Consider the following 24,861-nt stretch of genomic DNA (forward strand, 5'->3'; position numbering starts at 1 on the left):
TTACTTCTGGAAAGACTCTCAGAGACCATTTTTATACAGTTTCTCCTCTTTGGGTTCATTCATTCATTTGGCAAGTACCTACTCTAGGGATTACAACCTCTGTGCTAGTACCATTGTCACAGTGAGCCTTGCCCTCTGAGGGCTTAAATCATGCAAGTGGGTGAGACAGTGAACACAGAAGTAGTTATAGCATGTTACATTGGAAAAGCAGAAGAGGGTCTAGGGGCTGAGGAGCACTAAGTAGGGAGCACTTGTAATCTCAATTGGTCTAGTCTCCTTGAGAGAATGACAGCTAATTAAGTCTTCAAGAATATGAGCAGTGAAGCATGTCAGTATGGTAAGAGCATTCTAGGAAGATGGGCCAGCTTGTGCAAAGGTCTCAGGAAAATCTGCTTTGCACATTTGAGAAACAGGAAAGACGGTGTGGCTGCAGCACAGCATAGACATCAGGGAGGGGGAGAGGATGTCAGAGAAGGAACAGGAGCTGCAGGTCCTGAGGGTCTCCCACAGGGGCTGAATCACAAAGAGGTGGAGCTGGGAGTTGGAAGAAACTGTGAGTGCTATGATTGCATCACATCACGTCCATTGCTTTCTTGAGTCAGCATATATGATAGATAGCAGAAAAGGTTGCAAATGAGATCAATTACACCAGAAGGTATTGGGGCAGGTTTAAACCTAGTTAAGATGCTAGGGCCTCATACCAAAATACCAAGATGGCATTTGAGACTCCTGGCATGAGCCTGGCCCCAGCTGTTGTGGGCATTTGGTCAATGAACCAGCAGATAGAACATCTTTCCCTGTCTTTCATCCCTCTTCTTCGCTTTTCACTGCCTCTTTCCCTCTCTGTGGTTAGCCTTTCAAATAAATACAAACAAATGAACATCTTAAAGAGTATAATGTCCCCCCAGCTGTAAGCAACTGCCTAGGTTACATTGTACCTAGGCAATTGTTACACTGCTGGGAGAAAAGGAGCTGATGGCTGGTGGGCTTTCTGGGCCTGGCAAATGCCAAATTTGTTAACTACACCTGTGTGCCAGCATAGTTGCCTATTTTTTTTTTTTAAGATATGTGGGGGGGCAGATACTGGCACACCAGCAAAAAGGGCCTAGGACCTGCAGCCCAGCATGTGTGGGACCCCAGCAGTGGGGCCAGGCCCCAGAATGGCCTCACACAATGCCAGAGGACTCGGCTTGGGGATCTGCCATACCAGCTGGTTGGCTTGAGGGCTAGGAGTGATGCAGCGAGCTAGGCATGATCATGCCAGACTGGGCTGTGGCATCCATCAACACACATAATACTCCATTGGGGAGGCAGGTGGCAAGCAGGCAAGGGGCTGTGAGGACTCCCCTGCTGGACCACTGCTCCCACTGGTGAGTGGTAGATCTGGGGTGTGGGATAGACTAGGCTGGGCAGGGCTACAAAACCCATTATCTTTCACGTGAGCTGGGTTAGGGAGATCCAGGTTGGGCTTTGCTGCGGCATAGACTAGCAGATGCTGGGACTGAGGGCAAGGTCTGTCAGGCTAGACTGCAGACCCACCTGAAAGGTGCAAGATCCGGGGCTGGAGGTGAGCCTTGTAGGGATACTGTGGGCACTCCTCTGCTGGGCTGAAGCTTCCTCTCGAGAGCAGGACTGGGGTTGGGCACGGCTGGACAGTCTGTGGATGCCTGCCCGGTTGTGGGCTGGACAGTGGGGTCCATAGAGTTGAGCCTTGGCTCCAGTACTCAGATCGTTGAAGTCTGTGCAGCAGATGGTATGTCCAGATGCACATGTTGGGCATAACAACCACTTCCCTGAGGCCTTCTGAGAATGTCTAGTACCATGGAGGGCAGAACAAATCGGATAGGTCTCCTGGTCAAGCTCTGACAGTGAGTATCTGAGTGAGTGGTGACTCTGAGGTGGACTATGTCAGTCAATTGACCTTGGAAGGATTTCGTAAACCTTGGAACAATGAGTTCAGCATCATTTCAGAACTATTGAAGGTACTTGAGCAGTACCATGGGAGCATGCTCCACATAGGGGGCCTGTGATGACATTGGGTGAACATCTCCCATCCCCAGGCACTGATGTGGTTGAGTTGTTGTGAGCAGCCCTCTCCCCACTTTCTGCAGATCAAGCGAGAAAAAAGGAGATTGGAAACAGCTGTCTCATCCTTGACGCTCTACACCCTAATGTTTTGTTCACACGGACATATATCCTTCTTAACTATGTAAACATCATAAAAAGAAAATAAACTTATTATTAAAAAAACCTATAATGTCCCAATGGACCAGAAGGCACACTAACCTTTTTTTATTGGTGATTGAGTGTTGCTTAACTTAGAGCACAGGACTACATGAAAACAAACATATACAGCTGCTTTTTAGTGCTGATCAAGAGTTAATGTGGATTCTTTTTAACTTTCAGGGGAAAAAAATGGAAATGTTCCTGCCAATAAGGAAAATAAAATATGCGAAAAAGTTTGCAAATGTAAGTAAGGTACTTTTATACATATGCTCCTTTCTGGGAAATTGTAGTGATTTGCTACTAAGCGCTCCAGGCAGAGACAACAGCCCGTGCAAAGCCAGGGAGCCAGAGTGAATGGAGTACACTTAACTGGGGGAGGTCTCCATGGAGGTTACCGTAAGTCACATTAAGAAAGTCACATTAAGATCCGGGTCTCCCGGATGGGTGCAAGGGCTAAAGCACTTGAGCCATCATTTGCTGCCCCTGGAGTGCTCTGTTAGCAAGCTGGGCCAGAAGGAGGTGCTGGGACTGCAAGCAGCCCTCTGATGTGGGTCATCCTACCGCTATGCAATGCCCACGCTGATGTTATTATTTTAATTTCAGAGCAGAAAATGCTTCTCCCACTAAAGCAAAATCAGCTTTAACACAGAAAACAGAACTTTCTTTTGGAGTTAGATTAATGTCACAAAGAAACTTGAGATCCCTTGTTATCGATAAAAGTATAAAACTAAAAAGTTTAAAAAAAATCTATTTAAAAATTACTGTTAATTTAGTCACTTCAGCCTTTGCCATTATGGTTGAGAAACCTTTGAAACTGTTGCACGTGGAGATAACGGACGTATATAATAAATTCTGGTATATGTAATACAGACGCACATGTATATGTATATATCTTGCATTACGCATATAAACATTTTGTATGTTGCTTATTTATGCGTGCATCTTGTTCTGAGAAGCGCCATTACCAAATCAACGGCCCCAAACACTCTCACCGCAATCCACACCCCCTTCAGCCGCTCACAGCAACAATCCCTGACATTTTCAGGGTTGCGCTCACCCGCGCTCAACAGGGAAGCCTGAAGATCCCGCCCGCAGGCTGAAGATCTGGACTTCGAGTCCCCTCTGGGCTCCCCGCTAGCGCTGGCCGCTCGTCCAACTCCCGCGGCCGCCGAGCAGTACGGAGTCCCAGGACCCCAAACACACCTGACACCCCCAATTCAGGATCGCGGCCACCGGGCCCGCAGGCCCGAACCCCGAACGCCGGGGAGCTCCGGAGGCACAGTCCGGGCCGGACACGGCGAGCATGGACGCCGCGCTCAGGGGGCTTGTCAAGCTCAGGCCCCGCCACGCCCAGAAGCCGACCCTAGGCTGTCCTTCGCGAATGCCAGCGCGGACGCGGTCCACCATCTCAACTAAGGCCGAGCCAGCGTGAAACAGGCGCAACACCGCTGCCCGGCTGGAGCAGGCTGAACGAGTGGAACCCGGAGCCGGGCAGCCGACGGAGGCCGGCTCGGGGCGGGAGCGCCTCCGGCCCGGCCTGGCCGCGGGCCCCGGGCCTCCCAGGCGGGGCCTCTGCGCCTGCGCTCGGCCTGCAGCCGCCGGTGCTCCCGGCGCGGCCGCGCTCTCGGCTGCAGCGCGCCCCTGCGTGTGTGCGAGCTCCATGGGCCGCGGCGAGAGCCAAGATGACAGATTACGGCGAGGAACAGCGGAACGAGCTCGAGGCGCTCGAGTCCATCTACCCCGACTCCTTCACAGGTGACTTTTCTCAGAGGGAGCCGCGTGGGGGCCGGGCCGGAGCGGCCGGGGCCCCGGGGCCTCCCTGGCTGGGGTGGGGAAGGGACGGCCTGAGGGTGCGGTCACCGCGCCGTGTGCTCTCTCCGCCTTCTTCGGTTATCGGTAACTCGGGGGCGCTCGCGCTTTGCCGCAGTGTGGGGGTCATGCGGGGTGTCGGGCCCGGGACGCTTCAGTTTGTGTGGAACTAACCCTCAGCAGTCTCCCGACTTGGTGCGCGCTGCTCGGCTTGCCCCAGGTCCTTTCCGGGAACAGCGTGGTTCCTATAGTTTGCCTACTTTCTTAAAAAAAAAATTGGGGCGTTCTGCAGAATGCCCGTTCAGAGTGTGGCCCCCAGTCCCTTTTTACCGTGGATTCGATCGCTGGTTGGCTGGCCTGGGACACCTTGCAGCAAAGCAAGGGGGATGGAGCTCCAGGACCGGCGGCAGCTGTTCTGGGCTGCGGGCCTGGCACTGGGGTTACCTGCGGAAAACTGTTCCTTCTCTTTACTATTCAGGCTTCCCAGACTTCAGATCCTGTTCCAGCTGGGATGGGAGGAAGCAGATTTCTTGGGGGATTGGAATAACTTAAAACAGTGAGAAATTAGTTGGGCATAGTAGAAAGGAGAGAAAATTTCTATGTTAAACTTTATGAAAAGTGATTTCCAAAGTTGCAGGTTAACTTGTATTAGTCCGGCTTCTCTCTGATTTAAGAAGTCGAAAGGTAAAGTCTGTCTTGAGTGTGCAGGACCTAGCTTAGCAGGATTCGGGGTCCCGCCTCCTGGAGAGTTGTCCCTCTGTGAAAATTCAGAGTGTGAATCATGTTGCCTTAAATCCTGCATCTTCTCTCTCTTCTTGCTCAGCTTAGTTTCCTTGACTCCGCTTCTTGACGAATGCTTGCAACAGTAGCAGCTTCTGCTCTGAGTGGCCAACAGGCTCAGGTCTCGCCTGTCTCCCAGCAGCTCCAGTCCTGTTCTTGCTGTCACCTGCCATGCAGCAGTTTTCTGAGGATGCTAAGGGGACAATAAAGAGGGGTTTAGGAGTGTTGACTGGGTAGCTGTAACTTTTCTGTTTTTGCTTCTATGTCAGTGTCTAAATAAAATAGAATGTAGGGTGGCTAGTTGATTGTATCATGATGTCTAACTGTTTCTGCCGCTTTGGAATTATAATAGATACAGACTCTGTAGGCACAGTCAAAAAGTGCCATTCTGGCACTTTTTCTGAGCCTGGCCTGATGGCTCAGTGGCTAAGTCCTCGCCTTGCCACGGCCAGGATCCCGTATGGGTGGTGGTTTATATTCCAGATGCTCTGCTTCCCATCCAGCTCCCTGCTTGTGCACTAGAAAAGCAGTCGGGGACGGCCCACAGCCTTGGGACCCTGCACCGACATGGGATACCAGGAGGAGGCTCCTGGCTCCTGGCTTTGGATGGGCTCAGCTGTGGCTTTGTGGTCACTTGGGAAGTGAACCAGTGGATGGAAGATCTTACTCTCTGCATCTTCTTCTCTCTGTAAATTGGCCTTTCCAATGACAAATAAATAAATCTTAAAAAAAAAAAGTGCTGTTTTGTTCTGTTCTCTTCTTTTCTTTGGACCTAATGTATGCCTGATTGAACCCTGCACATTTAAGTGCTCAAAAAATACTGCTTTTTTTTTTTTTAAAGATTTATTTTATTTTTATTGGAAAGGCGGATATCCAGAGAGGAGAGACAGAGAGGAAGATCTTCCGTCCGATGATTCACTCCCCAAGTGAGCCGCAACGGCTGATGCTATAGCCGATCTGAAGCCAGGAGCCTCTTCCAGGTCTCCCACGCGGGTGCAGGGTCCCAAAGCTTTGGGCCGTCCTCAACTGCTTTCCCAGGCCACAGGCAGGGAGCTGGAAGGGAAGCGGGGCTACCGGGATTAGAACCGGTGCCCATATGGGATCCTGGGCGTGCAAGGTGAGGACTTTAACCACTGCACCACCATGCCGGGCCCAAAAACTACTGCTTTTTAAACACTACAGCAGTCTGGTGAATATTTCTGATTGCTCAAGGCCTGGAAGCTTTGCTGTAGATCAGCATGTGGAATTCTTGTCAGAGGCACAAATGCTTGTAGTGTTCTGACCCTGGTTAAGTCGGGGCTGAATCCTTAGATGCAGTCAAGTGTTCTGCAGTAGTGTGTGAGCCTTTCTGTCTAGTTTCTGGCTAGGACCCCAACAAGCTTTGCAAAAAATTAAATGGAGATATCTTGAGTTACAGTTCTTAGAGAACTTTGCCTTCGTTGTGGCCAGGTTCCCTATAAAGCTTCGAGGAAAAGGGAGAGGAGTTTGAAATACGATATTTCTGTGTTTAGGAATTTGCCAGGTATGCTGTTCTAAAGCCTTTTACGTTTCCATGCCAGGAATGCTAATGGGTGGTTTTCTAACTTCATTTCCAGTCACATTTGGTAAATGTTCGGTGTCACTGTTGAAGGAAGTAGTATAGTTTCATCTTTAGTGAATGACTGAGTGGTAAGAAAGCCTGGACTATCCTGATCCCACATTGTATTTTAGCAGTGTCTCCCTTGACAAGGTCCTAAGGTAGTGGAGTCTTTTTATTTCTATTTCTGTGTCAAAATTGGCTATGGGTATTTTTGTTGGAACAAATCAGTGGCATCAGGTTAAATGTAGGGCAAGTTCCTTAACTCTGTGTGCTTTACAAAGAGAGATACATGATTCCATATTTGCTGCTTCAGTAGCTCTCTGTAAATACTGTTTAAATGGTAATTGCATCTTACTGATGAGGATGAAGTCATATTATAAAAGCTATTTTTCTAAGACAATATTGTTTGAAAGAACACACATTCCCTGGTGACCAAAGGAACTTATTTTATTTTTTATTTATTTATTTTGTTTTTTTTAAAAGATTTTATTTATTTTTTATTGCAAAGTCAGATATACAGAGAGGAGGAGAGACAGAAATATCTTCCGTCTGATGATTCATTCCCCAAGTGAGCGCAATGGCCAGTGCTGCACTGTTCCAAAGCCAGGAGCTCTCCCAGGTCTCCCATGTGGGGTGCAGGGTCCCAAGGCTTTGGGCTGTCCTCAACTGCTTTTTCAGGCCACAAGCAGGGAGCTGGATGGGAAGTGGAGCTGCTGGGATTAAATCCGGCGCCCATATGGGATCCCGACGCATTCAAGGACAGGACTTTAGGTGCTAAGCCACCGCGCCAGGCCCAGAAACTTATTTACAGGCGCTCTTGTTCATTTTGAATACCCAAGATCTTTGTATATATCTTAAGTGTACTTTTCAGCACAGCTATGTCTAATACCTGGTTTTGACAGATCCTTAATTCTGTTTCACTGCTGTTGTCCGTCGTATGCTCTGACAGTTGTGCATGCCTTCTGGTTGCTTCCACCATAGGCAGCAACCTTACTTGTGTTCCTCAAAAGCATAGTGATTCACTGAGAGTGGTACAAGTCTGGCGTTCATAGTGGTGTTTGATCTTTCCTCCACTTAACCCATTTCAGAATAATGTGTTGCACAGGTGTTGTTCTTTCATCCAATTTGGGAATCATCCATTTTTACAGATCCAGTGTAGTAACTTTTCCATCCCCATTTTGGTTATGGTTCAGCTTTGCATTAGTTTCTGCTGTGACAGAACATTTTGTTTAACATTGGTTTTTAGAAAGGTAAAAGTTTATTGCTTTCGGGCCCGGCACGGTGGCGCAAGTGGTTAAGGTCCTCGCCTTGGATGCCCAGGATCCCATATGGGCGCCGGTTCTATCCCGGCAGCCCCGCTTCCCTTCCAGCTCCCTGCCTGTGGCCTGGGAAAGCAGTCGAGGACGGCCCAAAGCTTTGGGACCCTGCACCCACGTGGGAGACCCGGAAGAGGCTCCTGGCTTCGGATCGGCATAGTATCGGCCCGTTGCGCTCACTTGGGGAGTGAATCATCAGGTAGAAGATGTCCCTCTCTGTCTCTCCTCTCTGGATATCCGCCTTTCCAATAAAAAAAATAATAAAAATAAATCTTAAAAAAAAAAGTTTATTGCTTTTGCACATAAGAGTTCTTGTGGCTTTAATCTCAGAAGTCTTCAGGCTCTAGGCAAATTCTGACAAGCTCTCTGTTACCTTGAGATGAGGTCTCACATTCATGGTCAAGATGACAACCCCATTTCTTTTCCAGGCAGAGTAAGACATAAAAGAAGTAAAAGCAATTTCTTAACAGATTTCCTGGAAACTGTCAAAAGACATATATGTACTCTTCTTGTGGGCCAGGACTTAGTCATTTTTTGAGGGAACAGGGGTTGGAAGGTCTTTATTCTTCTCAGGTGAGGGGAGAGTGGGTTTAGGGGCTGTATTAGCAGTGTTTCCCAGTGCTGTTTGCCTTGTAGCTGTTTACAGTATTTCTCTTTGTATTGGAAGGAGAGTGTAGTATCCTTGAACAAATTATATAAAATTTCCAAGCCCCAGTTTCCATATCTGCTTAAAGATAAAAAGGTAATTTTAAAAAATTTGTAACTGTTACACAAATGTGGAATACTCTACTGGAAGTCTGCATCTTTTTTATGGATTATTCTACTATGGCTTCATAATTCCTTGTCTTTACTAAGATTCACCTGCTTGTGTGGGCATAACCACGCAGTGGAAATAGCATCTCAAAACTTTTATTATTTAATTACTTATTAGAAAGGTAGAATGACAGAGGGAGAGACAGGGTGGGGAATGAGGAGAAAGAGAGAGAGAGAGAGAGATATCAATCTTCCATCTGCTAGCAAATAAAATAGGCTTTGGGTTATGCATACATTATAGCAGTGGTTCCCACTGGTAGAAAACTGTTGCTATTCATGGGTGACTGTGGTACAGCATGTCTCCTAGAAGACAAGGGAGTGGCTACAACAGGGAGGGACAGGATGAACCATCCTGTCCTCGATTTATTGACACTATTGTCTCTTGAGTTTGTTACTACCTCTGCTCTGATGACTTTTCTTTCTTCTTATTCTTCAAACTGAGAGTTCATTGTAAAATTGATAGTGGTTTTTATTTGCACTACAAAGTGCTTTTTACTTTGGCTTTTCTGTGGATTATCCTCAATTATTAAAATTCTCTTTGGCTCGATTTGCCTATTCCTCCCACCCCCTTTTCTCTCTCTCTCTCTTTTAAAATTTATTTGTTTGAAAGGCAGAATTACAGAGAGGAAAGACAGACTTGCATTTGCTGATTTACTCCCTGAATAGCCACAAAGGCCAGCATTGGGCCATGCTAAAGCTTGGGGATCAGAGGAATCATCCCAGTCTCCCACATGGGTGCTGGGGGCTTCGGACCTTCAGCTAGCTTCTGCTGCTTTCCCAGGCACGTCTTCAGGGGTCTGGATCAGAAATGGTGAAACCAGAATATGACCTGTCTTCTGTGATAATAGAAAGCTGGTGCATCAGCTGGAGGCTTCAGCTAACACTGTACCATAAGACTATCACTTGCCCATTTCTGATATCCTATTTGATGCCCACTTTCAGCTAAAGTACCAACATCCTTGAAATAAATTGTATCTTTTTTTTGTATGCCTCATTTATGTTATTGCACATCTTCAGACTACAGACTCACACCATCATCTTGCTGTCATCCTATCATCCTTGCTGTCCTGCTATTCCCATGGCTATCGACCTAGTTCACAGCCACATTACCTTCACCTGATTAATTGTAATAGTCACCTACTTAACATGCAGACTTGCTGGAGTCCAGCTCCAGCTGAGTTTGGAGCTTGGGAAGGGTGCGTGGAGTCAGCGATAAAGAAAGACACAGACACTGTACACCTGGTGTGTTCTCACAACAGCTCAAGAAAAAGCTGCTCTTTTTATTTACTCAGACACCTCACAAGCTTCTACACAAACAACTAACTGTTCTATTTTTACTTCAAGACTAAGTTGGCATGCACAGACATTTGGTCATTCCATCTGCACTTCAAGGCTAAGCAGGTGCCCTAAAGAGAATTCTGCAAAATACCGTATTCATATTCTTCAAAGCAAGCCATTATTCATTCTTCAACAGTACCCATGGAGCGACAGCCAGGACTCTAAGGCCAAGGCACATGCGATTACCTGCTAATCAGTAGTACATTCCTACCATATTTCTATTTCTACAGTTTACCCATTATTTAATGGGAAAATAGGTTACAAGGGAAAAAATGTAAAATCTAAAACAAAAGTTTCAAATGTTAAATCCCCCTACAACTATAGACTCTACAACCCCATAAACAATGAAACAGTAATCAAAAGCATTTTTCTTTAATTTTTCTAGCTAAAAATTATAAAATTTGCTAAAACAATTACATTTTCTATGCTCCAAAAAATTGCAAAGACAGGCTAGCCTTTGAGATAATAATAACTATGTTTATTGCCATAGCAGTTTTAGCTCTCACTCCCATCACTTCCATTACTTTGTAAAATTCTTATTAAGCATTTCCTAGAAGCCATGCTATATGTCTGGGCCCAATTTCAGGGCAGTGGGTAGGTACACAATAAGGTGTCCAGAAATGGTATGGGTTTAATTGTACTCCTGTGCACAGTTAAAGGCCCACTCACCAAGATATTATCAATAACATTAACTCTCAAGCTCACATTGGTGGCAAAAGCCATCTCACAGGGGCAAACAATGCCTCGATAGATTACAGATTTCTTAGTGGGGTTCTTGAGTTTCCATGCAAAAAGGTGGCAAGACTGCGTCAAGGTGGTCAGAGAGAAATCCTCCGGGTCCTGCCAAGCAGCTGGAAGCTCCCCTGGGCCCTGCCAAGCACGCGAGCTATTCTCTTCACACCTTCATGCCATCCACACCTACTGCACGGACCCCAGCACAGACTTGTTTCTCTGCTATTATATGCTGTTTCTAGATTTACCTTCCTTTGTTTAGAAATAGAATGCTGACCATATTATTGGTAAAAACTATTATTGTCCACACATAAATATTCATCTGTATTTTCAGCAAGTTTTCTTCACTCATGTGTAGGCTAGTGTAATATTTATTATTCTCCCTATATTCCTTTTGTTTTCTCTCCTTGTGCCTTTGTTGCCATGGTATCCTCAAGAACATCCCCATGTTTGCAGTAGGCCTCCTGTGATGCTTATCCTAGCTCAAATAACTTGCCTGGAGTTTCTCAACTGGAAGCATTTTTTCTTATTAACTAAGTTCTAAACAGTTTATTTAGTACAGTCAGTTTCTAGCAGTAGAATTTTAGACAAATTTTAAATTCATCTCTTCAGTTTCCGTATCTATAAATTTTGAGTAATTCCACATTAAATTGCCTCTGAAACACACTTTTTCAAACTTGGACATCTCTGACATGTGTTTGTCTAAATTGATTCCATGTTGTAGTTGCAAACGTTTTCGCAGTGATATGTGAGATAAAGTGTATCTCCTACTTGTTAAGGTCTTCAACTGGGTGAAATACAGTAATGGTGTAAAATCATGGCCTTGGTGTCAGAAATAAAGGATTGACATGTAAATGCATAGGACAGACACTCGGTACATGTTACCTGCCTTTTATCAGGTTTGTAACCTACAGCCCCATGGAATCCTAGATGATAATATGATGGAATATCATTTCTGTACTCTAAATATTTACATTTTGTCATATATGGATGCTATAGTTGGTTATGAAAAGACAGAAGAATGAAACATATCACATTTATTTTGTATTCATTTGTTTAAAATGAATAAGGTAGATCATATTATAAAAGCTTTTTTATACTGTCGCTTGCGTCATGAGTGGTACTGCCTAAGATCTATTAAAATATGAGTCTAATCAATTTTCCTGGCAGATATCTTTCTAGCAGATATCTTTCTAGCAGTCAGGGGTGTTCATTGTTGCTTCAGATATGTTAAACTTCAATTGAAATGAAGGTACCTGTATTGAAAGTATTATTGATCATGTATATGATGGCAGCTTCTGTAATTTCTGCATGGCCAAGGCCAGATAGTTTCCAATGACTCTGTTGGTGATGCCTTTCATTTCAGCTAGCGTGTTCAGGTTGCTGCCAACCCTGCCAGTGGGCAATGCCTGGCAGCATAGAATAAAACAGAGGCTTTTCTCATAGGCTTAGCAACTAACCCTGGGGCTTGGAGTTCTTTTGTTTATAGCTTAAATGGTTCTGGAAACAGGTTTGTTTGTTCGCTTTTTAATATCTTGCTCCTTTCATATTATTAGTGTGGTCCTTCTTTCACTGTGCCAATTTTTATTGAGGTTCTATATGCTACCAGGTGGTGATCTGGGTGATCTCACGGAGTTTTTATAGTCTTTTCATTGGGAGATAGAAGATAAACAGTAATATAGCACCAGATAGATATCAGAATAATGGATGAAGAACTTTATTTATGTGAATGTTGACTTTTGACTGACTTATTCAGTTAATTGCATGCAATATGATGTTTAGATTCAGAGCTAATCCATTTTATAATTTTATAAAGAGGGTAGCAGCTCAGTAAATGTTTGTGAAAGAGTCCACAAGAAGCACAAAGTGTAATAAATCCACAGTTACTGTTCATCATAGTGATTCTCAGTTATAACACAGGTTATAGTTCGAATAGTATGTGGAAAGTGGAATTAAAAGGTAAGTTAATGTTGGAGTACAAAATTGAGAAATTCATACATGATTATTTGATATGTAATTTCCATTAATTTTTTGGAAACCCTCTCATATAAATATATAAAAAAATAACATGGTTATCAGTCAGTTTTTTTTGTGAGAAACATCAAAGTTTTTTCTACCCTTCCATTTGGATTATTTTAAGAATGTACTTTTCCAGGCCCAGCACAATGGCATAGTGGTTAAAAGTCCTCGCCTTGAATGTACTGGGATCCCATATGGGCGCCTATTCTAATCCCGGTGTCCCCGCTTCCCATCCAGCTCCCTGCTTGTGACCTGAGAAAGCAGTTGAGGATGGCCCAAAGCCTTGGGACCCTGCTCCCACATGGGAGACCTGGAGGAGGCTCCTGGCTCCTGGCTTTGGATTGGCTCAGCTTCAGCCATTGTGGCTGCTTGGGGAATGAATCAATGGACGGAAGATCTTCATTTCTTTACCTCCTCCTCTTTGTATATCTGCCTTTCCAATAAAAAAAAAAATCTTAAGAAAAAAAGAATGAACTTTTAAAATAGTAAATGATTTGTTATAATTGATTTGGTAAAATTTCAAAAGGGTTATGTACTATTGGTGTCTTTTTCTAGGTTAAAGGCAGTCCTCAATTTAAATAGAAAGTTGCTGGCTGTTTTATGATTTTGATGTTCTGTTCAATTTGTATTTTTGGATATAGAAATACAGGCTGAGTGCCAGGAATAAGGATTGAGCATGATAATTTGCTGATAGGAAAAGCATGTGCCTTAGGACTCATGCTAACAATGTAACTTCTCTATGTGTGTGTGTATATATATATGTATATATATATATATATTTTTTTTTTTTTTGCAGTATTATCAGAAAAGCCACCCAGCTTCACCATTACTGTGACATCTGAGGCAGGAGAAAATGATGAAAGTAAGTTTTGTAAAAATACTGGTGATTTCTCTAAGCTGGTTTCTCAGGAGTTTCATTATTGTGCCGCCATTGTTAGATATTGCTGGGATGGAAGTCCCAAAATGCTGTTAAGACTCTACATTAATGGTGTCTGCTTCTAGTTAGTATTTACAGTATAAAAATGATTTCTAGAGAAGTAGAGTGACAGTCAGCATGGTATAGTATGTCACAGAAAGCTCAACTTAAAAAAAAAAAACACAAACATTAACCAGAGCAGCAGGAACAAAAAATAGATTTTTGTTCAAAATGTGACTTCGCATGTAAACTCATTTCAGCAGTTGTGTATTGTTGGTTGTTTTTGTCTTTGGACGTTGATGTTTTTCAAACATTTGCTGTAATAAATGAGGTTGAATATATGCTTGTCTGCATGGTTTTCTCCATTTCTCTTTAGAGGAATATTCTTCTATTATTTCAACATATGTATATATAAAACTAGATAAAAATGTTGTGTAACCATAGAGCCATTAAATAGAAATTTGAAGTAAAGCAGTTCTAAAGTCAATGCAGTGAAATAAAAAAAATTTTAAGTTAAATTTGACAAAGGTTTGGGATTAATGATATCTGAAGAACGTTTCCATATTTCATCATTTTAGGTACTACTGTTTATAAATTGCTAACTTAGAGGATTTTTTTTCACGCATTAGGCTGGTGAACTAAAATTCTTCTGGGGGCAATCAATAATGGCCAATATAGTGTTATTACTTGATAACTATAAGTCTGTGTTCCATAATTGAAAATGAGGTTAGCATTCAGATATTACTTAAATCTGAAGTAAAGGGTATTGGATGCAGTTACTACTGAGTTGATGACTCGTATTCTTTCACAAGATAAATGCTAAACTTGTCTCTGAAGAATTAAAACAAATCTTGCTTTGACTACTCTTCAGGAAGCTCCCTTTGGAGGAGAAGCTCGTGGCATCATTTTGGCTTTATATAATTCCATTAATGTTGCTGTAATGGTGTGCCAGTATTATTAATAAAATAATCCCAAGTATAATTTTCTTTAAGATTTACTGAAATACAAAATACATTTCTAGCATCCAAATTCTGAATAGTAGTTTCATTGGCATAATAGGATAACATGTCTGTAAAGTAGTTCTGTATAGGCCACTATCCTCCTTTGAAAAATATTTTAAAGTTATTTCTTAGAGGAGATTCCTAGAGTGTACTGTTTTTTGTCTGAAAACTTAATGCACTAACTAGTAGAAAAACAAGCGGAGAAAATGAAGTTATGATTTCTAAAGAAGGCATTATAAATGGTTATTAAGAGTGAGTCTCTTTACCAATAAAAATGCAAGCTGAAATTAAAATATTTTATCTTCCCCCCAAAAATTGTTAGTATTGGTGAAGAGAGAACAATCCACTATTGAGAATGTGAATTTTACTCATGCTCAAGAGAGCCAGTGGAATCATGAAGCAGGAGATTTAGAAAGTGTTTATACTCCTTGATTCAATGGGTATTTATAGGATATTCTAAGGGAAGTATTGTTATACCAATATAGTACATAGTAGATGTAATTATTGTTTTCTGTTACTCAGTAAACTGATATTCTTAAGAGACATCTGCTTCAATTGAACATTTACTGAACTGGAAAGACACTCGTATTTGAGATCATACAGAATTTCGACTTTAAATTTTAAATCAATAAGTAATTACATATATTTAATGCAGGTTGATATATGTGGATCTATTAGTGAATTGATGAATTGCACAGCAGCCTGAAACTGCCACTCAGGATGCTCGTATGCCTGATCGGAGCCCTTGTTAGTCACAGGAACAGTTTCCCTGTGCAGTTCCTTGCCAGCAGGCCCAGCGAGCCCAGCAAGCTCAGCAAGCAGTGAACTGTGGCTCAAGTGCTTCAATTCCTGTCACCCACCTGGGAGAGCCTAATGGAGTGTGTGATTCCTGGCTTCAGTTTGGCCCAGCCCTGACTTTCGTGGCTGTTTGAGGAGTAAATCAGCAGACAGAAGCAGTCTATCTCAGTTGCTCCTCAGTTTGTGTTACTCTGTCTTTCAAATCAACTAATACTTTTTAAAAAGTTTTAAAGAGATTATTATGTGTATGTAATCGGGTTAAAATGTACAAAGAATGATAGTTTGAAGTATGTTCTTAGAGATGCTTTGGTGCTATAATGGTACTATAATGGTAACCGACTGCTTCCTAGTGATGCGACTGCTTGATAGAATTGTTCCTCTTGTATTTTTGCATTTTCTATAATGAATGTTTAGTACATAGAGTCTAAGTTTTTTGATTTTTTTTAACAAGAACTTGTTAAAATTATTAGATACATTTTTTAAAGAAAATTATTTGAAATTATTTGAAAGGCAGAGGTTCAGAGAGAAATATATATATAGATTTTGTATCCACTGGTTTACTTCCAAAATGGCTGTAACATCCAAGGCTGGGCCAGGCCAAAGCCAGGAATCAGGGGCCTCATTTAGGTCTCTCACATGGGTGCAGAGTCCCTGTGTAATTTGGGGTCAGCCTTTCTGCCCTCTGAAGCACATCGGCAGGGAGCAGGAGTGGAGCAACCTAGACCCAAACCACGCCCACATTCAATGCCGACATCACAAAGGACTCTTAACCCACTGTGTCATAACACTGGCGCCGATGAAATGCATTTTAACATATACTTGCATGGTAAAATTCAGTTGGCAGCTTGCAGTTTAAATACTATGTGTTAAAGAATATCCTTAGAATACAGTATGAAACAATTATAAAATTTGATTGATAGGGCTGGTGCTGTGCAGTAGGTAAAGCTGCAGCTTGTGAAACTGGCATCACCTATGGGTGTCGTTTGTTCTAGCGCCTCCACTTCTGGTCTAAGTCCCTGCTCATGGTCTGGAAAAAGCACCAAAGATTGCCTGGTAGGTCGTATATTGTGGTGGTATATATTGTTTACATTAGTGATTACCTGTTTGGGCTCTTAGTAACTCTGGGTTTTTCTGTAGGGAAATGTGTTTTGCTACCCTCCATTGACATATTATGAGTTAACCACTGTTCAACAACCCCTGTGCTTTTAATGTATTCACCTCATGCTTTTATTCTTGTCTCCTAGCTGTCCAGACTACTCTCAAGTTTACATACAGTGAAAAATATCCAGATGAAGCTCCTCTTTATGAAATATTCTCCCAGGAAAATCTAGATGATAATGATGTATCAGACATTTTAAAATTGTTAGCATTACAGGTGAGGAAATAGCAATTTTATGTTTGTGGAGGAATTTTATATTGGGTTTAAGTACTGTAAGTTAATTTGAAGAGTTAGAAAATGTTATCTAGGAGCTGGTGCAGTGGCTGACAGGCTGATCTTCAGCCTGCAGTGCCAGCATCCCATATGAGCAGCGGTTCTACACCTGCTGCACTTCTGATCCAATCCAGCTCCCTTCCTATGGCCTGGGGAGGCAGCAATGGATGACTGAAGTCCTTGGGCCCCCACACCATGTGTAGAAGCTCCTGGCTGTTGACTTTGGATCAGCTCAGTAGATGTTTTATTCTAAATGTGGTTTTGGTATGGTTACTTGGTTTGGTCCCACAGGTAACTAAAAATTGCAATTTGCAGTATAATTAAAACTTATGTATTATGACCTGTTAATAAGCTAGTTGCTTGCAGTTTTGGAAAAGAACTTGTTGTTGGTATTTTTCTATTCCCCTAAGTCTCCAAACAGAGTTAATAGTTTAGGAGCCTTCCAAGAGGGGAGGATTGTCTGGTGTTGAAAAATAGTTACTGGGCCCAGTGCACTAGCCTAGCAGCCAAATCTTCATCTTGCACATGCTAGGATCCTGTATGGGTGCTGATTCATGTCCCATTGATCCCACTTCCCATCCAGCTCCGTACTTGTGACCTAGGAAAGCAGTCAAGGATGGCCCAAAACCTTGGGATCCTGTACCCAATTGGGATCCTATACCCAGAGGAAGCTCCTGGCTTTGGATCGGCTCAGCCCCAGCAGTTGTGTCACTTGGGGAATGCATCATTGGATGGAAGATCTTCCTCTCTGTCTCTCCTTCTCTCTGTATATCTGTCTTTCTAATAAAAATAAATCTTTAAAAAAAATAGTTTCTGTAAAGTTCTTACTAGACTAGTTGCATTGTAGAGTCTAACTGCTAATGATAGTTTAGGCTTGGCAGATAGAGCTCATTCTTTTTTTAAAAAGATGTGTTTATGTGTTTGAAAATCTGAATTGAAGACCAAGAGGGAGAGAGCCCTTCTGTTGACTGGTTCACTTTGCAGGTGGCCGCAGCAGCTGGGCTGTGCACAGCATAGTGACCTTGCAAATGGTGTGAGTTGTTTCATCACAGCTATTGAATTAAGAATCTTTTTTCACACTTGCTAAAATTAGATATTTTGATTTAGGAACAGAAGTTGATAAGATGAAAATGGTGTAGGTTTCATATTTTTTGAATACTGGGGATGTGGAACTAGTAGGACTTTGAATTGTCTAATATCTACAAGAATAATTATTTTTTAACTTTCCTTTGGAATACTTAACTTTTATAAAGGATGCCTAGTGTGCTTTATTATGTAAGTGTATTGAGCTTCAGATTGAGTAACTAACACAGATACTACCTCTGCTCTCCTGGGTTTTATTCTCTGGTAAGGCATGTCGATTGGCAGACTGGAAATCATTAGGCATGACAGGTGAAGCACCTGTACTTGTGTGGGTGGACACAGATTTGGAGAAGCTTTAGCAGGAAGATAATTTTTGAAGAATTTGGCAAGCATAAAGGAGTAAAGGATGTAGGGCACTTTCACGAGAAGGAAACAATCTTGTTAAAAGGCATTGAGTGAAAGGGGTTAGGGAAGATGTGTAGAAAAATAGAGAGGGAAGGAAAGAAAGGAGTGATTGCCTCCTGGAACTTGGATTCATGCATACTTTAAAACTGGTACTGATAAGTGATAGAACTAAATAGGTTACTTCTTTAGAAGCATTGTTTAAATGGACTCAGAACTATGGGTTTGGTCCTGATTGGTTTAGGGAGTTATTTGAGGCAAGAGATAGGCCAGATCAATTTGAATGTACTTATCTTTTTGTGTTTATTCAGTTGTCTAGGGAAGTTGGTGTCAGGGGCACAGTTATGTAGGTTTTAATCTGATCAGTTAGTAGTTTCTTACTTGGGCTGGGTAATAACAGTGTGGATAGAGAATTATCAACAGATTTAAATGGTATTTAAGAGGCAGTGATTGAATTTATATAGGATGGAGATGTTCGGATGAAGTAGATAGTATCATCTTGCTAAGTTTGAGAACCAAGGAATGGGTTTTTCAGAGTGGGAGTAAGGTGATTATAGAGCATGAAATCATCTAGTGCATGGTTTTTTAAAAATGGTTTTGGCATTCAGGAGAAAGGTTTGTTTTGTCTTAGATTTAAGGTTTTAGTAGGAAGACATTGCTGAAAAGCCGCACTGAAGACAGCTACAGTTGATAGCTTTATGCCTGGTACTCAGTTTGGGCCTAGAGAGTGAAGTACCCACTAAAATGCTGCCTAGGCCAGCCGTGTTAAGAAATGCTTGATAATCTCTGCTTCTCAGATTGAGTTTAACTAGTGTAGTTGAAATTTTTGGCTGTTGGTTTCTGTTTCCATTGAAACCCTGTCTTTGTTTGGAGAATAGGTATTGAATCATATCCCTTTCTTGAATTGGGGATGCTTTTACACTTGGTTTTAAACCTATCCAGTCTAAAACAAAGGTGAAGATAAAATTACAAAACTACCATGGCTTTTCTTTTGGCACAGTGGCCTAAAATACTGCCTATGAGACTGGCAGGCTGGCATCTCATATGAGTGCCGACTCAAGTCCTGCTCTTCATTTCCAGTTCTCTTCCCTGCTAACATGCCTGGCAAAACAGGAAAGATGGTTCAAGTGGTTAGGTCCCTGCAACCCATGTAGGATACCAGGTAGAATTCCCAACTCCTGGCTTTGGCTTGGCTCCACCCTGGCTATTGGAGCCATGAATCAGTGGATGGAAGATCTCTTTCTCTCTTTAATGCTGCCTTTCAAACAAATAAATAAATACTTTATTTTAAAGTAGCATTTTGAATGTACCTTCATTAATGATATGATGTATTAGATATAGAAAAATTATCCTGGCCTAAAAATTCAGGATTGTTTTTTAGAGGTGTATTTATTTGAAAGGGAGTTAAAGATCCAGAGAGAGGATCCCTTTCATTGGTTCACTCCCCAAATGGCCACACTGGCCTGAGTTGGGCCAGGTTAGGGCCAGGTGGAAGCCAGGAGTCAGCAGTTTCCCCTAAGGTTCTGATATGGGTTAAGGGCCAAGGTATTTGAGCCATTCTCTTCTGCTTTTCCAGGCACTTTAGAAGGGAGCTGAAATGTAAGTTGGACAGCTGAAGCTTGCACTGGCTCTCAGGCAATTGTTAAAGTGCTGAGAAAGGACTAAAATAATGAAAATGTCCTGAAGAAATGATGACGCTAATTACTACAGGAAAAGGCTTTCTGAATTTGCCTGCATTATATATATGCCTGCTCTCTTTTTAAGTGACCATTTGTCCAACTTCGTGAACAATTAAAACTAAATTGGTGATTGTGTTATAAAATGTTTGGGACTCATTGGAAAGCTTTCTTTCCCATTGATTTTTGTTTTGTTTTTTGTTTCTCTAAATTTCTCTCTCTTTTTTTTCTGTTAACCAGGCTGAAGAAAATCTTGGTATGGTGATGATCTTCACTCTAGTTACAGCTGTGCAAGAAAAGTTAAATGAAATAGTAGATCAGATAAAAACTAGGCGAGAGGAAGAAAAGAGACAAAAGGAGAAGGAAGCAGAAGAAGCTGAAAAGGTTATTTGAAAGCTTTTCTTTTTAAACTTTAAATATGTTTTTAGTTCTTGTTTGGTTTGGTCTTGGTAATTTCTGTAATATTTTTGGAAATCACAAAAATGAGTAAAAGTAAGTTTCAGTACAGTTTGGTAAAAACTAAATTTTAGAAGACCCCATTTGGTTAGATGCATGCCTTGAGTAATAAAAACCAGTTACCAAAGATTTGTGAATGTAATGCATTTATATTAAGAAGTAGATATTATTTCACCTATAGTATGGATTTCAGAATTCTGAAGTTTCTAAATAAGAATATTTCAATCTGAAACAAACTAGAGGAGTTATGATTTAGTGTTACAGACTGATGTGATTTCAAAGTATAACACTGCCAGCAGCAACTTTCAGTGGTGAATAACTATGGTGAAAATAGTGACTATTGAGTAGTTTATTTTTGTAATAAGAATAAAAAACGGATGTTTCCAGAATAATTTATCAAAACTAATGAGTAGCAAGTGCAGATAGAAGTTGATTTAAATGTTTCAAGGTTCAACCATTAATTTTATGGTCTGTTGTTTGTACATGGCTGTGTTTGGAAGGTGCTCTATTGTTAAAGTGCTGTCTGAGTCATTAACTTGGTCTTCTTTGACTTTTCTAAGAAATTATTCCACGGCACACCTGTTACAATTGAGAATTTCTTAAGTTGGAAGGCCAAATTTGATGCCGAGCTCTTGGAAATTAAAAAGAAACGGATGAAAGAAGAAGAGCAAGCAGGAAAGAATAAATTAAGTGGTATGACCACCTCCGCTTTTTTTTGTTCTCCATACACTCTCCTCTGATATGTTTTATGTAGTAAGAAGGTCATTGAACAGACTGTGAAAGAAAAGACCAAAAGAGAAGACGTGTTTACATGATAATATTTTCTCTGCAAGTCATTATTGATTGTCTTTTGTGTGTTTTCTTTGAATAAATACTGAGTTGGTAGATCCTGAGATGCAGAGACATTCAGGGTTACAGGCCTTGGGCATGGTAGGGGCGACCAGTGTGTCTTTGAGAACTCTTAGGCCGACTAGGTTTCCCTGTGCTCCACTGTAATGCAAAGCCATTTCATATACCTCTTTACTACTGTATGAGGTCATAAATGCAATGCAATTCACAGAAAAAAATAAGGCATTCTATCTTGCTTTCTTGGGTTATAACATTTATTAAAGGCCTATAGGAATAGGAAAATAACTGTGCTATTCAAATTAAACATAACTTATTTCTTTTAGGGAAACAACTGTTTGAAACAGATCATAATCTTGACACATCTGATATCCAGTTCTTGGAGGATGGTAAGACAGTGTTAGATTTCCACATTTATATGACGTGCTTCCTTCGTTTTATCCAAGAAAATCAGAGGGGTTAACATTTAATTAAAATTTTTCCTCTCAAAGCTGTTAAAAGATATATATATTTTGAGGATTAAATCATTAAATCCTAATGATTTATTTGCTTATATATTATATATCATGCGTTGTAAACCCACTGCCTTTAAATTGGCGTTTCCAAAATCCATGTTGAATCATGACATCTGTCTCCTTAAATTCCTGTGGTGGTTTCTACTGCACAGTTAAAAAGGTTTCCTTATTGGTCTTTTTCAATGTGTCCTTTATCTATCTAAATTGCCTTCCGGTTAGAAACATTCACTGAATAAGTTAACTCTTCTTTCCTCTTGCTTAAAATTCTGTGTGGAATTTATGCTTCATCTTTTTCTTCTTGGACGGATTCAAATTTATCAAATATTTCAGACTTAGTGTGCTTTATGAAGACTGCTCTTAGCAGATTGTATTTTATTGTTAACTGTGTAGAGGCGTGAAGCAACATTCATTCCTTTTTTCTTTTCACTATCAGTGGGCTAGGGTCTAAGAGGGGAAGAAGATGACAGTTTGTAGTGAAACTAAAGAGTGATAACGCAGAACCTGAGGATTGCTTCCCCCAAAGCTTAAAATTTTTAATCTTGGAAAGGCATATTATCAGTACAAAGCATACTGGATAAGCATAAAGATGAATTAACTCTCTGGAGGCTGGCACAGTGGCATACAGGCTAATCTGCAGCCTGCATTGCTGGCATTCCTTCTGTATTGGTGCATGCTCATTTCCTTGCTGTTCTTACTACTTTTTTTTTTTTTTTTTTAAGATTTGTTATTTTTATTAGAAAGGCAGATACACAGGAGGAGAGACAGAAAGATCTTCCATTTGCTGGTTCACTTCACAAATGGTTGCAATGGCTGGGCTGATCCAAACCAGAGCCAGGAGCTTCTTGCAGGTCTCCCATCGGGGTGCAGGGTTCCAAGGCTTTGACTGCCCTTGACTCTTTTGCGGGCCACAAGCAGGGAGCTAGAAGGGAAGTGGAGCAGCCAGGTCATGAACCAGAGCCTACATGGGATTCTGGTGCATACAAGGCCAGGAATTAGCCACTAGGGTACCCTGCTGGCCCCTCTTTTTTTTTTTTTTTTTTTTAAAGATTTATTTTTATTGGAAAGGCAGATTTACAGAGAGAAGGATAGACAGAAAGATACTGCTTTTGTTGGTTCACTCCCCAAGTGGCCACAGTGGCCAGAGCTGAGCAAATCTGAAAGCAGGAGCTAGGAGCTTCTTCCAGGTTTCCCACATAGGTTCATGGTCCCAAGGCTTTAAGGCATTCTCCACAGCTTTCCTAGGCCATAAATAGGGAGCTGGATGGGAAGTGGAGCAACTGGAAAATGAAGCAGCACCCATATATGATGCTGGCATTGCAAGGCAAGGATTTAGCCATTGAGCCATCATGCTGTGCCTTGCTACACTACTTTTGTTCGAGCTCTCTATTTATGACTTGGGAGAGCAGTGGAGGATGGCTCAAGTCTTGGGCACCACCCATGTGGGAGACTAGGGATTTTTAGCTTTAGCTAGAGCTTGGTTCACGCTTCACTAAGGTTTGATTTTAGAGTAGGCCCCAGTCTATCTGGTAGATGACCTCACCTTATTGAGGGAGACCAGATCCTTAAATCTCTCCTGGTTATGTATGGGAAGATGATCAAGGTGGAGGCATGCCTCCTTTTGGTTAGATCACTGTCATGCACCGGGATAGATATTTGAAATGCTGGCATCTAGGCCTGGTTGCCCTAAAGACCATGGAGATAGGGGCTTATAGGCCTGCTAATTAGGGTCATTTACTTCGAACTAGTCTGCCCAGCACCTAGGAGGACAGCAACTGAAATTATTGATGAATGTGTTTACTAATATGTGCTGTAACCTGTAAGTAATCTCAGACCCTCAGATTTATGCAAAATTTGATTTGTATACCTAGAATAGAAGTGGACTCAGAAGGTTGTTTTGGGCTCTCGTGCCTGGATTGTGTGTTCAGTCAACCTTGGTCTGCACTGTTTTCTTTTTCTTGTGTTATTCACTCTTAATTCTTATTTCTAATTCATTCTTTCAGTGCCTGTCTCTCAGCCTTGTACCTTGTAGGACTGTTAAGTGCTGGCACAGGATAGGGGACCCAGAGGAGGCTCCTGGGTTTGGGCCAGTTCAACTCTGAATGTTGTGGCCGAATGGGGAGAGAACTAGTGGATGGAGGATCGATTGACTGTTGAATCTATCTATCTACCTATCTTTTCCTCTCTATATAAATGTACTTTTCAAATAAAAATAATGTTAAAATATTAACTTTCTGAGTTAGTTGAGTGTCAGTGATGTGCAGTTGTATTAGAAGAGAAAATGCTTGGTATGGGTCTCGTGGTCAGAGATAATCCATCTTGTTTAACCAGGACAACAGCAGCATGTTTGTCTCCAACTTATACTAGCATGTCATGTTATGAATCATAATAGGCCTTTTTTTTAATAACCGGTCATTAGGTTGTAAACCTGAAAAATGATGTTGGCTCTGAAAAGGCCACCTACTGCTGACTAATCCACGTCATTGTTGATATGGCTGCCATAGTACTTTGAGATTTCATCACTTATATTGCCATATGCATATCTGAAAGTTGCCTTTTTGGTACTACAGTGAGTAGTTTCATTCATTCCTGAATATAAGGCTGAATGTGGTTTTGCTTGCTTGTTTGCAGCCGGCAACAACGTGGAAGTAGATGAGTCCTTGTTCCAGGAAATGGATGACTTGGAGCTGGAGGATGATGACGATGATCCAGACTATAATCCTGCTGACCCAGGAAGTGATTCAGCTGACTAATGGACTGACCCCTTCTGCAGAGAGGCTTGACTGCCACAGCATCTGTGGCTTAGCTGAGAGGGTTTTGATTTTCCTTTCTTTTTTTCTAAGAAAAAATAATTTTCAGGAGAATGTTCTTCTGATGGCTTTCATCATTGAACTTAATAAACCAACTTTAAAATTTCAAATGTGAAATGCTTAGTTCCTTATTGATGAGCACAGGGTTACGTATTTGAAAGCATGCCGTGTTGAGAGGTCCTGCCTCTGATCACAAGGTGTGGAAGCAGGCCGCCACTGTGGTTTGGATTCACTTGGAGCTTCTGTGCTGGAGACACTGAAATGTTTTTGCACTACTATATCATCATTCATATAAGAATTAGAAGCCTGGCTAAAAG

At 41.7% G+C, this 24,861-nt stretch overlaps 1 protein-coding gene across 1 annotated transcript; it reads left to right on the forward strand.

Annotated features, from left to right (window-relative positions):
* The first annotated feature begins 3,700 nt into the window (after positions 1-3,700).
* RWDD1 (RWD domain containing 1) lies at positions 3,701-24,654 on the forward strand. Its single transcript, XM_040979983.1, has 7 exons — positions 3,701-3,981; positions 13,409-13,474; positions 16,572-16,702; positions 20,161-20,304; positions 20,937-21,069; positions 21,549-21,611; positions 24,366-24,654. Exons 1-7 carry the CDS (start codon positions 3,909-3,911, stop codon positions 24,485-24,487), a joined length of 732 nt encoding a protein of 243 aa, XP_040835917.1. The 5' UTR covers positions 3,701-3,908; the 3' UTR covers positions 24,488-24,654.
* The last annotated feature ends 207 nt before the right edge of the window (positions 24,655-24,861 follow it).

This window comes from Ochotona curzoniae, unplaced genomic scaffold, assembly GCF_017591425.1.
Source record: "Ochotona curzoniae isolate NIBS_2020 unplaced genomic scaffold, NIBS_Ocur_1.0 contig_3368, whole genome shotgun sequence".
Taxonomy (NCBI): domain Eukaryota; kingdom Metazoa; phylum Chordata; class Mammalia; order Lagomorpha; family Ochotonidae; genus Ochotona; species Ochotona curzoniae.